Below are 17,437 nucleotides of genomic sequence, written 5' to 3'. Positions count from 1 at the left end.
CCTATTTTGTAAAATTTGACCAGGGATCTTGGCTTTCTCTGCCTCCTGCTGAGTCAATTATCAGGACTCTTTTTTTTCCTGCTGTTTTCCGCCAAAGGAAAATATTTTGGTTCTGTCATCTTAAATCTGTTCCATCGCATCTGGAGTGTGGTAGCAACAGGAGGGTTGTTTCCCACCTGCTGAGTGGCTGAAATCCCTGCAGGTGTGAGAAGCCCACTTGTTCCAGGTCTCTGCTTGGCATTTACACCATCAGGAGACTCTCCCCAAGCACTTCATATCTCTTGGGGTCTTCCCCTTTCTGCATCCCTTTCTCCTCCACCCTCAAGTGGAGCTGGTTGGTGCCTTCCCTGCAGAAGGATAGAGAGCTTGTATGCAGTGCCTGCGACTAGGTCACATCGCAGAGCTTTGTAGTTTCATATCAATGCCCCGAAGAATTTTTACAGCCGATATTTAACAAGTCAGCCTGAAAATACAGCTGGACCCTATAACTGTTAATTTATTCGGACGAAGTGAAGCTTTTTGGCTAGGTGCCCCTGTGGAGGCCTTGGGGTATACAACTGCAGAATACTGATGATTCTTCCCAGTTTGGACATGGGACTCAAACTGAGCCCTACAGTATAGCCCCTGTCCACTAGCAGGGATCTTCAGCCAAGCCATGGAAGGTTGTAGGTCTGGCTTCCGCTGGACCCAGCTGGGGGACCGTTTCCTCTGGAGAACTGGGGGTGGGGAAAGGGCATTGTAGAAAGCTGAGCCTTTGGCTTTGACTAGCTGCCCTGCACTTTAATCTAGCATCTAAAGGTTAATAAAACTAACTTTTTATACCCACACTTTCTTTTTCCTTACCTTTCTCCAGCAGGGCCTTGAATATCTTGGAAACGTGATGCATGCGATCTGGTAGACGGGAATGAAGGCTGGCCTAAGTATACACTGGGAAAGCCTTTAATTCCTCTCAAATGTATTTTTCTCTTTTACCACCACTCCCACTAATACCATCTAGGACTAAAGCCACACATTTTCCTAAGGGAAGGCAAGTCATCCAACATGAAAGATGGTAAAATTCTATCCAATTTTTGCACATCCAATTGGTGTAAATTATTAGTGAGTGACTCTAGCTTCAGTTAATAAAATTTAAGTAATTGGTTTTAAAATGCCAGCAATAACTTTGTTCAAAATCAAGCCACTTCTAGAAGCCTGTATTATAGGATCTAAGAGAACTGTTCCCTTGCACTTCGTTTTATTGTACCTTGGAGATATTGAGTTTTTTACAAATTGATGGTTTGTGGCAACCTTGAGTCGAGCAAATCTATCAGCACCATTTCTCCAACAGCATTTGTTCACTTCGTGTCTCTGTATCACATTTTGGTAATTTTACTTTAAAAAAGTAAACACTTTTTTACTATTATTACATTGCTCTGGTGATCTGTGATTGATGATCTTTGATGTTACTGTTGCAAAAAAGATTATGACTTGCTGAAGGCTCAGGTGATGGGTAGCATTTTTTAACAATAAAGTATTTTTTAAATTAAGATACGTACATTGCTTTTTTAGACATAATGCTACTGCACATTTACTAGACTACAGTATAGTGTACACATAACTTTTATATGGGCTGGGAAACCAAAAAATTTGCGTGACTCACTTTACTGCCATATTCCTTTTATGGCAGTGGTCTGGAACCAAACCTGCAATATCTCTGAGGTCTGCCTGTATGTATACTCTTGAGTGTACGTGAAGTCTCATTTCGGTATATGTCAAATAAGTGTTTGAATTAACATCCTAATAAAAAATATAGTTCTGTTCCTTGATGCCAAGGAGACAGAACAGGAGGACAGGGTGCTGGATTTGGAGGTGGTATGCCTGAGTTTTAGTCTCTTTCACAGACTGTGACCCTCTCAATTGTAATCATTAATATCGTTGTGCCCAGTTTCCTCACCCCAAAAATAAGCACGTTGATTTAGTAAGATGACCCACCTCTGAAACCCAGCAGTCTTCGTGAGCACACCTCGTGTTCACCGCCAGATGGCTGTTGTTCCTGATGACGGTTGAGTCAAGTAACACCAAGCTCCAGTCCCAAGAAAATTCAAGATACAACATCTTACCATATCAGCCCCCTGAACGTTGTTTTAAGAATATTTCTCACTCTGGAAACAAAAACATTCCTAACCCAAGTTTGAAGGCCTTCTCCTGCTTTGGTTAGAAAACTTTCATAACTAAAGAATGCTCTGCTCCAAAGCTCAGAGCAAGTAGGGTTTGAGAGCAGAGTGTCGTTTGTGAATGGGTATGAGGCTGAATTTGGGTTTTCTGTTAGTGGTGACAGTTTAACTGGGTCATTAATACACTTGGGAAGAGGCCGAAGAGAAAATGTGCTACGTATTAGAACAAGATGTAGGGAATGAGCTTCTCAAGAAGAGGAAGGCGCACATTGGCGAGACCTAGATTTTAGCGATTTAATGAATTACAAATCAACAATGGCAAGGGTGCAGGTGATAGAGCCATTTCCCCACAAAGAGCAGATGCCTGGATACAGGCTGTTAGTCACATTGCAAGGGTTGGTTTTTTTTGTTTGTGTTTTTGCTTCACTTTATCTCGTCTCCCTCTCTTCCTCTTCCTCTTTTAAATACTCTGTTCTAACTTCTGACAAAGTTTAGTGAGTGACACATGGCAGGAAGCACTTTTATTTGAAACAGCTCTCCTAGGAAAACTAGCCTTTTCTTCATTTTTGTATATAAAAGTCTAAAACTATCTTGGCATCAACCAAATTTTATCATCCTTTTATGTAGCTGTGTCCACCTTGGCAGCATTTAAAAGCAAGGAAGCTTTGAAATGGTTTCTTTGGGATGTAAACATGTTAAAGCCTAATGCACATGCCTGATAGCTAGTCTCCATAAGACCTCAGACATGAGCCAGTTGCCAAATGAAAACATTAAATCAGTTTCTCAAGAGTATCTGATGGATTATATATATATATTTTTTCGGTACGCGGGCCTGTCACTGTTGTGGCCTCTCCCGTGGCAGAGCACAGGCTCCGGACGCACAGGCTCAGCGACCATGGCTCACGGGCCCAGCCGCTCTGCAGCATGTGGGATCTTCCCGGACCGGGGCACGAACCCGTGTCCCCTGCATCGGCAGGCGGACTTTCAACCACTGCGCCACCAGGGAAGCCCTGATGGATTATATTAATTTACTTCATAACAAGATTGGTTTCTATATGTAAATGTATTTACTCAATACGTAGGTTCATGCTATTGACAGGCTCTGTTCTAGCTGTTTGAATGAATGACATCAGTGTACGTACGAGAAGGGCTCATTTTCTTTTTTATGACTGGGTACTTATGGACTGTATTATCTATCTAATGAGGAAAGTGAAAAAGGTGTGGAAGAAAGAAAGGGCTTCGAAATGCAGCCAGCATTTAAATGCTTGCTACAGCTACTTCGTCTTTGGAGTGAAATAATCTAATAAAAGCCATGTCAGCCTCATGGCTTAATAAAGGTTTGGCATGTAGATGCTCTCTAAAAATGCTCTCCGGAGAGCTGACTCTCTGAAACTCAAGGATCCTCTTCAGGCTAGTTTACTGATAAGTCCTTTATCCCATTTCCCTCCTTCAGGTGGTGTGCCAGTTATATCTGCTCAGACAGGACCATGGAACCCAGCGCCCTTAGTCTTTAGTCAATCCACTACAATGGTCCCGGGCACTATGATGGCTGGTCAGCCTTCAGGATTCAGTCAGCCAATCGTCTTTACCACAAGCCCAGCTGTTCCAGGTTGGAACCAGCCTTCATCCTTTGCAGCCTCAGCTTCACCTCCAGCCCCTGTAGTCTGGGGCCCGTCAGCATCCGTGACACCCAATACTTGGTCATCAACCAGCCCGCTGGGGAATCCTTTTCAGAGCAATGTTTTTCCAGCTCCTACTGTGTCAGCCCAGCCCCCTTCTATGCTCTCCTCTCTCCTGGTCACCCCTCCTCAGCCACCTCCCAGAACTGGCCCTCCGAAGGACGTCTCCAGCGATGCCTTCGTTGCCTTGGACCCACTTGGGGACAAAGAAGTGAAGGAAGTGAAAGAAATGTTTAAGGACTTCCAACTGCGGCAGCCACCTACTGTGCCAGCAAGGAAAGGAGAGCAGAATTCCGCTGGGACTTCAAGTGCCTTCTCCAACTACTTCAACAACAAAGTTGGCATTCCTCAGGAGAATGCAGACCATGATGACTTTGACGCTAATCAACTGTTGAGAAAAATCAATGGTAAGCTACCTACTTCTCTGTCAGCGGTACCAACAAGTATTCCACTGTCATATGGGCCCACAGAGTCCCTCAGAAGAACCCTCTCCCGACCCACCGATAGCTTTACTCTTGCTTTTTTTGCCTAGCAGGGGTTATGGAGACAACTTAACCATTTACCTTACGGAGTTAACTTTACCTTAGTTAGCTGTTTCTAAGGGCTGGCCCAATGCTGCCCTCTTGTGACAATTCTTAAAAGGGCTGCCAGGAGCTATTGAAATTCAATGGGTCATGGCACCTGGAGGCTGTATGTGTGATAAGGACTCATTTTTTCATGAGTAGGTATGTATGGACTGTACTACCCATCTAACGAGGAAAGTTAAAAAGGTGTGGTAGAACGAAAGCGCTTCAAAATGCAGCCAGTATTTGAATGCTCGCTGTACTGTATTAGTGATTTAATCTCTCGGAGCTTCTACTTCTGTGTTGGCCTCAAGGCTTGGTGAAGGTTTGCCATGTAGGCGGGCCTCTCACTGTTGTGGCCTTGCCCGTTGCGGAGCACAGGCACCGGACGCGCAGGCTCAGCGGCCATGGCTCACGGGCCCAGCCGCTCCGCGGCATGTGGAATCCTCCCGGACCGGGGCACGAACCCGTGTCCCCTGCATCGGCAGGCGGACTCTCAACCACTGCACCACCAGGGAAGCCCCATGTAGGTACTTTTAAGTGAGGGAATTCTGAATCGCTTCCACTTCAAGCAAATATGCATGGCTTCCTCTTCCGAGAAGGGATGAATTTGCCTGTAATAATCACTGGGAGTCCTGGTATTTGGTGGTGATTTTTGTTCCATTGATGTCAGTTTCAAAAGTATGGAACTTAGGGCTTCCCTGGTGGTGCAGTGGTTCAGAGTCCGCCTGCCGATTCAGGGGACACCGGTTCGTGCCCCCGGTCCGGGAAGATCCCGCATGCCGTGGAGCGGCTGGGCCCGTGAGCCATGGCCGCTGCGCCTGTGCGTTAGGAGCAAGTATGGAACTCAATTTCTAAGATAAGCCTGACTGGAGAACTTGTGCATGTATTTGGGGAAAGCTTGTCTACTGACTACTTTTTCACCTTCTAGAACTACCAAAGCCAGCTCCCAGACAAGGTGCCCTGCCAGTTTCCAAATCTGCTGACAATGCATTTGAGAACCCCTTCTCTAAAGATTCTTTCCGTTCATCACCAGCCTCTGTAAGTATCAACTATTAGAAGATGCTGCTCCAAAGTACACGCCACATAGAGTTACCACCTCCTGAATTAACCTTGCTTGTATCTTTGACAGTAAAGGACATTTGAATACGATTGATCATTGAGGACCATCACAGTGTAAACCTCAACTCAAACTGGGGAAAGATTATTTTTGCAGGAACTACTCTCCTGAACTTGAGAAACAAATAACATATAGAAAAGTCCTTCGTATCTCACTTAACCTAGCTCGGGAAAGCACTTTGAAAGAAAATTGAGCCAAAATAGTATCTTTACAATTTTTTCAAAGATTTAAGTTCCTAATTTCCCACCCATAATTACTTAGCTCATAAAAATAATATTTTGCATTGGGAGGCAAACATAATTCTGAAACTTGGTTTTGATGTAAATAATACACACACACACACACACACACACACACACATCACAGGCAGGCAAACACAAGTCATCATAGACCCACATACAATATCTGAGTAGTCTGTGACCTAAGTGATTTTTTTTAAAGGGATCTGAGAAGTCTTAATTATAGTTGTTTTCTTACAATTGTAATTATGGTTATTGACTAGATGGTTTTATCTCCATAGATGGCTTCTCCTCAATCCACATCTTCCGATGTATATAGGGATCCATTTGGAAATCCTTTTGCCTAACTTCTGTAAGTAGAAGATCCTACTAAGCTTAGGTTTGGTGAAAAAGGGTGGCATGGGGGTAAGGGTGAAATTTTAATTTTAGAATCGGAAAGAAGTTAAATCTGTCATGGAGAAGTGAAAGATATGGAACACTATACTTAACTAGTTTAGTAATGAATAGGCTGGACATCTATGAATAGAGTTCTCATACGTATAAAAAACAGTGCTATACTCATATGGATATGGATTTCTGTCATCCTGTGTTTTTGATATTTCACTTCTGTATGGAAGTAAAACTCAATATAACACATAGCCTTCTAGATTTTTGACCTTCATATTGAAGTGATTGCAAAGCTTCCTAGTAATTGCTCAGTTTTCTACGGAACTTTCAAAATCTGGGGACCTTCTGAAGCCACCAAACAGGTCAGCCAAACAGATCATGATCACACTTCTTGTCTCCCAAATCAATACGTATTTCTTTGTGAGGGGCCTCAAATTAGTCTGAACTAGTCTGGCGATGTTAAATCCCAAAGTGGTGACAGCTGCCGGTACCTCCTTCAAAAGTAGTATGAGCTCACGTGAGTCTGCTGGTGGGTTTTATCCTCGGTGAGTTATCGTGTGTAACCACCTTAGACTGAGACCCGGGAAGGGGAAAAGGAGAGGGGTGTTTTTCTTTCTCAACAGTGAGTGGAAGCAACTTGAATCTTAAAAGGTTGAAGTTAGTGGAGGAGAGGAGACGTATCTGCATTTTGAAAGGGGTGAACAACAGGAAGAATGAAAAGAACCCAAACCCATTTTTTTTTCAGTCTTGCCCCATTCAAGTGAGACAACCAAACTGTCTTGACCCACGTAGAGCTGAATTCTTTTAAATAGATAAATATCTTAAATCTGAGATCAACAATAAGATTTGAGTTTATTTGCAATTTGGATTAGCCCCCCTCACTCCACTTCTGTAATTACAGTATTTCTGAAAGTGCTTTTCTGCAAAATCAGCTTCAGAGAACCGAGTGAGATTACTGAAAAGACAAATTCCCGGGCCCCAGCCCTAAGGAATCCCCCTCGGTGCTGAGGAAAAGCTTCATTTTAACAGGCGTCCAGATGGTTTCTAATGTTAACAAAGCAGTGTAATATATGGAAGATGTTGAAGGGCTAGAAGTCTTGACAGAGACTCATTATTGCTTCCTCTCCAGGGGAGGCACACGCGGACAATAGAAAGGAATAAACCGCACTGAAAATCTAGGAGGAGTGTTTGCGCTAAATTGAATTGACTATAGAGTTCTCTTTGGAGGCCCTTTCTTCTTTAGGTCATGAAGGAAGGAGAATTTTGGTCAACCTGCTAAATATATAGGTTGAGGGGTAGGGGGGACAATTGCCATGGGAGAAAATAGATAACATTATTAATCACTTGTGTTAATCACTTTATTACAGATTCTACATCGACTATTCTATCCAATCCTCTTGAATTGGTCCTAGGCGATACTATGACTGACATTTTTAAATAATGACTTAATATTTAATACATTGATAGTCAATCCAAAATTTCTAACCATGGGTTTTTTCTTCTCCACACTTCTCTAGGAACTTGGCATGCTGACTGTCCAGAGGAACAAAAAGGTTGGCCTTAGTAGTCAAGGACAAAGCTAATAGGCAGACAAGTCCTGACCTCTGCCCTTGTTCTAGCTTTGACATATTATCTGTTGCCCTATTTCTTGCTGCCTCTTCCACTTGTAGAATGCCTTCCACTTTCTGTTTAGCTAAACTGAATCTATGGATTTAAATAAATTAAGAACCTAAGCTCTCTAGCTTAAATGTAAATGAAGTAGTTTCCCTCCTTGAACCCTTGTTTATTGTGTCCCTAGAACCTTCTAGAGCACTGTGCTGTGTACCCTCTGGCTGGGCGATGCAGCCACCACAACCCCTCAGATCATACTGTTTTGAATAAATTTTAAAATCCTTACGGTTCAGAGTGTTTCGGGGTTCTGTTTCAGAGCATAAAACCTAAAGATTGTGGTAGAAAAAGGCACCTTCTTAAACCTTGCTTCAGACCATCACTTACAGAGTATTTTTAAAGTAAAATAAAGTAAAAGTTCAGTTTCTCTCTGGGGACTTTGAACACACCTAAGAACGTTTTTAAAGATATAACTTCTCTGTCTGAACACTATTCTTCTCTCAAGGGCAAGACTGTCCTTTCTCCAATCTCTTGCTAGCTATTGCAAATGAGGGAAAATCATTTTTCATCTCTCCTCTTCTTTTCCCTCTGATTCTCTTTTCAGTCATTTTTACTCCTGGGTTTATATAACATTACCTCTCTTTCACAAACAACAGAGTTTTGTGGGGCAAAAAAAAATCTAATGATTCACAGATCTGAAGCCTCTCTGCCTTCTCAGTAATCTCTAATCCCAGTAACTAGAATTGCAAATGGGCACAACCTTTATCCTTTCTATGGAATAGGAGGCCATCCTCCTGAGCTGAAGTTCCGGAAGAGCAGTTCACGTTGAAGAAAAATTGAACTCAACTCAGCAAAGAAGGACCGTGTTCTGAAGAGAAACACAACACAAAGTTCCATGTGATAGCGCCAAACGTATTAGGTGCTTATTTGGGGGTAATGCCAGGCCTTTATCAAGTAACTGGAAAGCTTTCTCGATGCCACACAGTCTCGCAGTTCGTAGGATGATAAATGGGAGAAGAAATCTGCGGTGTTATCATTAAAAATCTAATGCCTGCGATATTTTTCTCCTCATAACCTTGGAAACCTTTCCAGTTCATTTTCAGTCCTATTGTCAGCACAGTTCAAAGGGTTTGTTCTTGCCGTATGAGTTTTGTTTTGTTTTGTTTATGTTGGGTTTTTTAATGTTGTCTCTCGACCCCTAGTGCTCAGGTTCTTGTGGGTGTTAATCAACCACATACAATGTTATCTTTAGGTGGAAGAAGAGGATGACTGCTCAGGATCTAAACAAGATGGTGGCCTCCTGAACCTCTACTGCTTAGCTCCAAGTAGTCCGAGCTAAAGTCCTGTGGTTTTACGTTGAATGATAATAGCTGATCACGTATGGCATCATTTTCCATCTGACTTCCCACTCAGTCATTGTCAACACAGACTTGAAATAGTATTTTATATGTCCAAGTACCTAAATGTGCTAACTGGAGGCAACTATTTCTAGGGAATTGAATTTTTGAAAGTGATGAACAGCTACACAATTGTTTTGTACATACTTATTTTCTTGTGCACTTTTCTGTATGCAAAGAAAGCTATAAATTTACTCATTTCAATAAACTGGAATGGCAGAATCTCATGTGTTATCATCAGTTCATTTGACCCCTGCTTTCGGTTGATGTAGTAGAGTCAAGGTATAGCGTACAACAGGGTAAGGTCAGCAAATGTTAGTTGTAATAGATCCTGGATTGTCACAAAAATGAAAAAGTGGAAATCCATGAAATAGGACCACAGGTAAATTACTGTCTCACGCCTTTCAAGCTTCTATTTTCTCTCTCAGACCTCTACATAGTCCTTCCCTGGGAGTTTAATGGGAGTCTAGTGGATAAGACCTGTACCAGAACAACCTCAATTATGTCTAGTATAAAAATCATTCTTTAGTGAACTGTTGGTTCATGCCTTTTACCCTTTGCCTCTCCTTGTTCTTTAGTTAGCCATGTCTGATTTCATCAAAACACAACTGTGTGGACTGGTCCAGACTTGTATTAGCTACTCAGAAGAGGCTTCTGAGCCCCTGAGTTAGGTGGTCAGGCCGATGCTCAAATGTCTTTAGCACTGGGACACTCTTAAACACTCTCCCCTATTAAAAAAGTTCAAGGCTCTCATTCATTTCAAGAAGACCTAGAGCTACAGGGAAGATGACCCCCAAGGCAGACCCTGCTTGACTGTAGAAGTCTTGGTGTTAAACTTGACTCCTCTAGGGAGTAAGATGAACTTGACAGAGTAGGTGTCATTGATTGGCATTTACCGTTAGGGGATGTTTGGTAGTACTGCCTTACCTTTCCCTTTAACTGAAACATTTGGTCTCTTTCTGACAAGGAGTAGAATATAGAGAAACAGACTCCACATGTAAGCAGCTTCCAGTAAACCACAGATGAACTGGAAAAGGCTGCTGATAAGCACAGTTTGCGCAAATTATGTGGCTTATCCAAATGCTCTGCAGTGTATCTAACCCACTGAACCTGTGTGATATTGCCATGTGGTTTAAGCAAGATCTTGCCAGAGTTTAACCCTTGCTCGTGTGTACAAGGGATGACATGCACTTCAGTGCAGTAGGAACTACTGTTGACCAAGCCGAGGGAGGTGCTTCCTGAGGTGTCCCTGCAAAGTAGAAACAGACCTCTTTAGAGTCTCTTAGTAGCAGCGGTGTTCACACCAGTAAGCCGGGAATTCAGCTTTTAGGGTAACACTATTATCGCAGAAGAGGGTCTCATTTAAGCATCACATAGATCTAAGCTAAAAGCTGAACTTTAACAGCCAGCCTGGGCCTCCACTTCTCTCACATACAGGCAATACAAAGGGAGAAGGTATTGATTTTCTCAAAATAATCTTGCATCTGTGAAGTGCTTTTACACAACATAACTTACATAACATTTACACAACATAACTTCGTTCTGTTGCTACCGTAATTCTGCAAGGTGGGATCTGTTATTGTTCCAGCTCATCTGAGAATGTCCTCCATGCTTTAAAATGGCTACAATCTGCTTCAACTCTTTGAGTGGTTTCCAAGGTATTTGACTGTGGAACTGTGCATCTTAACTACCTTTACTATAGAAGTTGGTAAAGCTGAAAGCTTGATTTCCCAGCCTCCTTTGCACGTAGCTGTGGCCATGTGACCACATTCTAGACGATAAGCCATAGCTGAGGTCTCATTCAGCTATGTAGGGAGATCTTTTCAGGCAGTGATTTCAAACTCCTCCGTCAAAATGTTAACCATCATGTCTCGAGAGACGAACAGAGTATGATTCTGTGTCTTTCCTGTTCTGACAGCAGGGAGGGGAAAGAACAGAGGATATAGCTAACTCAGGAGTTTGGTTGACCCTGCAATAAGCTGACAAGTGAGGACTCTGACCCATATTCCTGGAATAGCTTCAATACAAAGTCTCTTAGTGAAAGACAGGAGCTCCCCAACAGTCCCTGGTAAATATTTAAGCTATTATAACCGTTGGAGGAGATTGCTAAATAATAAAATGCCTAATTCTTGCTGGGAAATGCTATGTTATAACGAACCCGCTTCTATTAAAAACAACTACATCTCATGTCCTAAGTCGATATGCCAAACATGGACACACATGGACTGTGGCGGCAGCAGCCCTGTTAACGTGTCCTAATTACAGCAATGCTGATGGACAAGACCCACCCAGGTGTCGTCTCACTTAATGAGGGACTGAGCCCCTTGTTCTCCCTTGCTTCTCTGAAAGTATGTGCTTAATTACTGGACCTCTACCATGTGCTGAAATCATACGACTGACAGTCCCCAGGGAGATGACAGTGGCGGCTGCTCGTGGCAAGGAAATTGGGCTTCTGCAGGAACCAAAGATGGAGTGATCACAAAAGAAAAAGAAGAAGAAGAAAAAAAAAAAACTCCAACTGTGAAGGGCTCCAGACTAAGTTTTCCTTATAATGTTAGCTGTGGAGTTTTCTGTCAATTCTTTTTTATTTGCTTGACTTCAATCTCTATTATCTTACCTTAATTGTAAGAAAGAGAAATTACTCCTGGTCCAAAAGTTACAGGGTGACCCGACTGGTCTGAGTCTGGGTTTTGGATGTTTCTGGGGTGTGTCTGAGGCTGCCTCCACCAGGTACCTAGTTACACTGATGGATTGTCACAGAACCTTTTGTTTGGGAGCAGCTAAGAGGAGTGCTGGAACACAGGAGCTATAGCAGAGAGGGGTGAGAAAGAGAAGCAAGGGTCAATAGGACATTGCCTCCCTGTCTCCCTCACTGGCCTGTGAAACTGGTAGAGAGCATTGATGGTGGAAACAATAGGGCTGAAAGAAGGAGGAATTTTCTTATTCTGATGAAAGAACTTGGGCAAGGCAGGCAGTTCAGGGCCCACGAGTCCACAAGTAATGAATGGACAAGAGTAATGGAAGGCTCACAGTGGCTAAAATTAGTAGGGGATTATTTTTTTCACAAAAAAGTCTAGATTGATGGCTGCTGGTGTTGGTTGAGCAGCTCAACAAGACCCTCAAGGACACAGACGCTTAGCTTTTCACTCCAACTTTTATAGCCTTTGGTTTTTTTCTTATGTTTATTTCCTAATGGTCACAAGATGGCTGCATAGCACCAAAGAGGATATTACTGTTCAAGGAGGGCAGAAGGGGAAAGGCAGTACAATCAATGTCTGCTCCTCAAACCAGGCATTTCGGTTTTCCCCAAGTCTTTCCAGTGGACTTCAGCTATGGCCCGCCAGCCAGAATGTGGTCACGTGGCCACTGCTAAGTGTAAGGGAGGCTGGGAAATCAAGCTTTTAACTTTACCAACTTCTATAGGAAGGAAGAGGCAGGGCTGGCTAGATCATTTGTGGGGCTCAGAGCAAAATAAAAACAAAAATGGAGCAAAGGGCTTCCCTGGTGGCGCAGTGGTTGAGAGTCCGCCTGCCGATTCCAAAAAAAAAAAAAAAAAAAAAAAATGGAGCAAAAATCCATTGTTCAAAAAGCAAGGGGAAAAGTACCATGAAAGGCAATAAAATATAAAGCTATCTCCTTTCTTCTGAAATCTCTCTCTTAACATGATGTATTTTGTTTGCCATTTAATGTTAAGTAAAGAAAAATTAAAATGTTAAAATATTAGCGTGAATTTTAACTCTAATCTGTAATTTATATGTGGAATCACTGAAATTACACAATTTTTGTATTTCATAACTCATATATGCACATGTATTTGCACGTATTTCATTCTTCCCAGAACTGTTAGAAACACTGCACAAAGCTAACTCAACTGTTTTTAATTCACTTCTTGACACATGTGCATCCTACCAGCACATCTCACTAATGAGTAAAAAAAGATAGAAAAAAAGAAACTACGTGTTGCCCGATTTTTTCTTTCCTTCTATATTATTTTCAGCATTACATGGATGCTGATGCAGGGAAGGAACACTAGGAAGAAAGATATGATAATGTTTCTTGGTCATTTGTGGGGTTTTGTGTGGGTTGGAAGGAAGTTCTGGTTCAGAGAGTGTGACTTCTCAGGGCTGGCAGTGTCCCACCCACAGCCACTTCACCCCCCCCAACTTAGTCTTAGACGTAACACACTTAGTTATACTCACTTTTACTTTGAGCCACTGAACTCCCACACATCATAAATCCACCCGAATCCCATGTTCACAGGGCAACATAAACACTGTGCAAATGGGGTGTCATGGCAAGGGGGACACACGGTGCACATTTCTTCTGCTTGTGCACAGGCTCCACATTCCCATCAAACTTTGCTTTCAAAACAGAAGTCCCAACGGAAAATTCAGAATTTCAAGATGGTACCAGCAGAGCATTAAACAAAGCCTGGGGCCCTCCTGAGTGCTGAGCCCTGTGCTACTTCACATGCCCATGAAGCCAGTCCTGGCAAGAGGGCCTTGGAAATGGATCAGCTAATGTGTTTCCCACATGCCTGGGTCATAGGTTAACCCCAAGTTGGCTGACCTCCAAATGTAGATCAGGGCAGTCTTTGACTCCATAGCACCCTCAGGGCAGAAGAGAAGCACAGCTGAGGGCACAATAAGCAAGGCTAATGGTAAGGCACTTTTACTAGAAGGTAGAAGCTAAAGAATGTAGAGGACTAGTCTCTGTGAGTTAGTACCATGAAGGTCACCACACATACTAAAATGGAAGGGGGTGGGAAACTACCAGTTACTGCACAGGAGGCTTCAAGGTTTTTTATTATTTATTTATTTATTTATTTATTTATGCCTGCGTTGGGTCTTCGTTGCTGCGCGCGGTCTTTCTCTAGTTGTGGCGAGCGGGGGCTACTCTTCGTTACGGTGCGGGGGCTTCTCACTGCGGTGGCTTCTCTTATTGTGGAGCACCGGCTCTAGGCACGCAGGCTTCAGTAGTTGTGGCAAGCGGGCTCAGTATCTGTGGCGTGTGGGCTCAGTAGTTGTGGCTTGCGGGCTGTAGAGTGCAGGCTAAGTAGTTGTGGCGCACGGGCTTAGTTGCTCTGCGACATGTGGGATCTTCCCAGACCAGTGCTCAAACCTGTGTCCCCTGCATTGGCAGGCGGATTCTTTTTTTTTTTTCTTTTTAATTGTATAAGGTTTAAGAGGCTCAGTTTTCATAAATATAAATAGATGAATCTTCAACAACATTGATATTTAGTAAATGAAAAGTCACACAGACAAGGTATAAGAACATAAATGGTTCTGAGAGAAAATAGTACCTAATGTTTAAAGATAAGATATGTCCCCTGGCCTATAAAAGCTAGGAGCTCATTACTAAATCTTTTCATAAAACTGTTTTACAGCATGTAAAAATTCCCACGATAACTAATGCACTTCTGTTTTCAAAATAAATAGGATTTTTGTTATCGTGCCTTGAGCAGTTCAATAATCATATCACATGACTACAGCTTATAGCCTCCCTACCTGTTACCACTACTTTTTTTCTTTCTTATTCCAACAGAAAGTCACAAAACTTATAATCATCCTCATCAGTTCACTCAGTCCCACGTAATTAATTATTTTTTCATCTTGATCTTTTGTTAGCACTTTTATGAATTCCTCAGTTTTCCATTAGAGTTCTGAAAATGCTCATTCATTCAGTTCAGCCATATAGTCAGTTACCAGAAACCTGTACTTGTCAGAGTCGTTTCCATGAATTCCTTGAAGATGAAACCCTTTTATAGGAACATTTTTGCAAAAGCATCAGAGTATACCCAGAACTGTCTGTAAATGACAAAAGACTTAAAAAATGACCATGGTTAAAGATTTGATGAAAGTTCATAATAATGCAACTGACAAGGAAATTTAGTTATTTCTGAGATATACATTTTAAAGCAATAACTAGAATTACGACTTATAACATTATACCAGAACATATAAGATTTTTAGAAATTTCATGTAATGTCTGAAACATTTATATTAACATACTTCCATACAAATAACCCAAAGAAAGTTTAGTATTAGTTGTTTTTTTTGTTGGTTGTTTGTTTTTTTATACCACAGGTTCTTATTAGTCATCAGTTTTATACACATCAGTGTATACATGTCAAGCCCAATCGGCAGGTGGATTCTTAACCACTGCGTCACCAGGGAAGTCCAGGAGGCTTCAATGTTAGTACAACCTAATTTGAACTCAAAGGGATGTGCCATTTCAGTTAAAAGGATCCTGAGGGGAGGACTGGGAAACTCCTGAGTAATTACTTGCTAAAGGGCTTTGAGATTCTTCATTTTAAGGACGTTGCAATTCTTCATTGCAGGCACAATGCTGCCAGATTTGAAAAGCAAGAGTAGTGGGTTCAGGGATGGTCCACAGGAGTCGTGGAATAATACCACCAAACACCTACCCAGCATGTACCACAGGCAGACACTCTTCTGAGAGTGTAACAGTAAAGAATTTAATTTCATATTAACTCTATGAGGGGGGCTGCTACTACCACCAGCATTTTATAGAAGAGGACACTGAGGCACAAAGAACTTGAGTCACTGTCCAAAGTCATACAGCTAGTGGCCAGAGTGGAATCCCAGCCCAGGCTCCAGTGTCCTTGCGCTTAACCTCAAGTTAACCGCTTATCCACTTCACTGCCTCCAAAAACTGGTACCATTGCCTCAAGGCTGGCATACCTTACGTTCACCCAGATTGTATTCTCCCCACAGACCAGGGCACGAACCCATGTCCCCTGCATCGGCAGGCGGACTCTCAACCACAGCGCCACCAGGGAAGCCCCTTCTCTCCTCTTATACTTCCTATAACCAATATGCTTACCATAAAATTGAATGAAAAAAAATTCAATCCCCTATTATATTTAGCTGGGTTTACATATCATTAACTATTAAGTCTGTATATATTTTGGTCCTCAGATGCTAGTTTCTTTCTGTCAAAGTCCCAAGTTCCAGAAGCCAAATATACCTGAAGCAAGTGAAATCAACCAATCCTTCAGTAACTATAAAATAAGTATGAAGTAACTGTTTAACATTTCATATACTGTCAGAATATTAATGCAATAAAAGACAAAGATGATTTCGAGATATAGAAACAGAAAAACAAGGCAGGTGGTGACTCATTAACGAAATAAGGGATATAAGAAGAGCTTCCTTGACAGGGGCAGGGAAAGAATTACGCATCTGATTTTAGACATGGCAAGCTCAACTTCTGGACAAATTAAAATCCACCTGGAGATTTCTTAGAACTACTCGAAGATTGTTAAGCTGGAAAGTAACACAATAAGCTTTACATTTTTGAAAATTATTGCTTCTAGATATCTATACTTTCAAAATAAGAACTCAGAAGATTTTGGTAAAGGAACTTCAACAGACCACCCTTTGAGACTTCTGGTTCTAAATGATAGGTTTACCCTTAAAGCATAGGTAAGAAAAGTAGGTAGATATTGAGAAGTGAAGAAGACAGAGGACAGACCCCCCTGGGGAATAGTACAATTTACACGATGGACAAGGAAGAGGAGCTAACGATTGAGAAGCAGAAGAACAGGAAATGTTGTATCACAAAAGCCAAAGGAACAGAGAATTTTAAAGCATAAGAGCGGCCAGTAGGGTCAAATGCCTCTATGAGACAAAGATAGGGCCAAAACATGTACCTCAAATTTAGCAGTAAGGAGGTCTTCAATGGAATAAAAGGCAGGCTGCAATAAGTTGAAGGTAAAGGAAGAACCATGTAGTAAAGGAAGAAAATTGATACAGACCGCAAAAGTTTGGCTGGCAAGGGTGGTAGCAATGAGAAAAAAAATCAAAGAATTCAGTAGAACTCTCTAAAGATAAAAGAGATTTGAGCATATTCACAAGGCTGAGGAGAAGAAATTGATCAAAATGAAGAAATGGAGGATACAAGGGAAAGGACAGCTAATACAGCAGGATCCTGGCAAGTCAAGAGGTAACTATAGAGCGCCAGATTTTCCTAAATAAAAGCAAGCCTCCCCTTCCTCTGAGATTTGATTGAGGTGCATGGAAATTGACATGACAGGCACCCACTGGAAGCCAAAGTGTTTCTGAATTTCTCGGTAGAGCAAGAGGTGAAGGAGCCTTTAAGAGAAATGGAGAAAGAATCTGTCCAAAGTCCAATGAGTAAACAAAGATGAGTGTCCAACTCGATTTAGGCAGGGCAGCAGAAAACTGAACTGGTAGGACTGATCCCAGGATGAGAGTTTGTAGACGGTGGTCCAAGGGATGGAAGAGGTGCGAGGGGGTTGAGCTTGT

General features: G+C 42.2%; 1 protein-coding gene across 4 annotated transcripts in view; it reads left to right on the top strand.

Moving 5' to 3' along the window:
• Positions 1-9,373, top strand: part of DAB2 (DAB adaptor protein 2) — a 52,778-nt gene extending 43,405 nt beyond the window's left edge. For 2 of the 4 annotated variants that reach the window (XM_024754626.1, XM_024754625.1), the window contains 4 exons: positions 3,607-4,239; positions 5,327-5,436; positions 6,036-6,106; positions 7,659-9,368. In XM_024754626.1, coding sequence (XP_024610394.1) covers positions 3,607-4,239; positions 5,327-5,436; positions 6,036-6,101 — 809 coding nt within the window. In that variant the 3' untranslated portion in view covers positions 6,102-6,106; positions 7,659-9,368. Of the gene's footprint in view, positions 1-3,606; positions 4,240-5,326; positions 5,437-6,035; positions 6,107-7,658 lie in introns of all 4 variants that reach the window. The other 2 variants (XM_024754623.1, XM_024754622.1) reach the window with 2 other exon arrangements.
• The last annotated feature ends 8,064 nt before the right edge of the window (positions 9,374-17,437 follow it).

This window comes from Neophocaena asiaeorientalis, unplaced genomic scaffold (assembly GCF_003031525.2).
Source record: "Neophocaena asiaeorientalis asiaeorientalis breed wild unplaced genomic scaffold, Neophocaena_asiaeorientalis_V1.1 scaffold229, whole genome shotgun sequence".
NCBI classification, from domain to species: Eukaryota; Metazoa; Chordata; class Mammalia; order Artiodactyla; family Phocoenidae; genus Neophocaena; species Neophocaena asiaeorientalis.
Note: the sequence above shows the minus strand (reverse complement) of the source record. Positions and strands in the feature narration are given on the sequence as shown.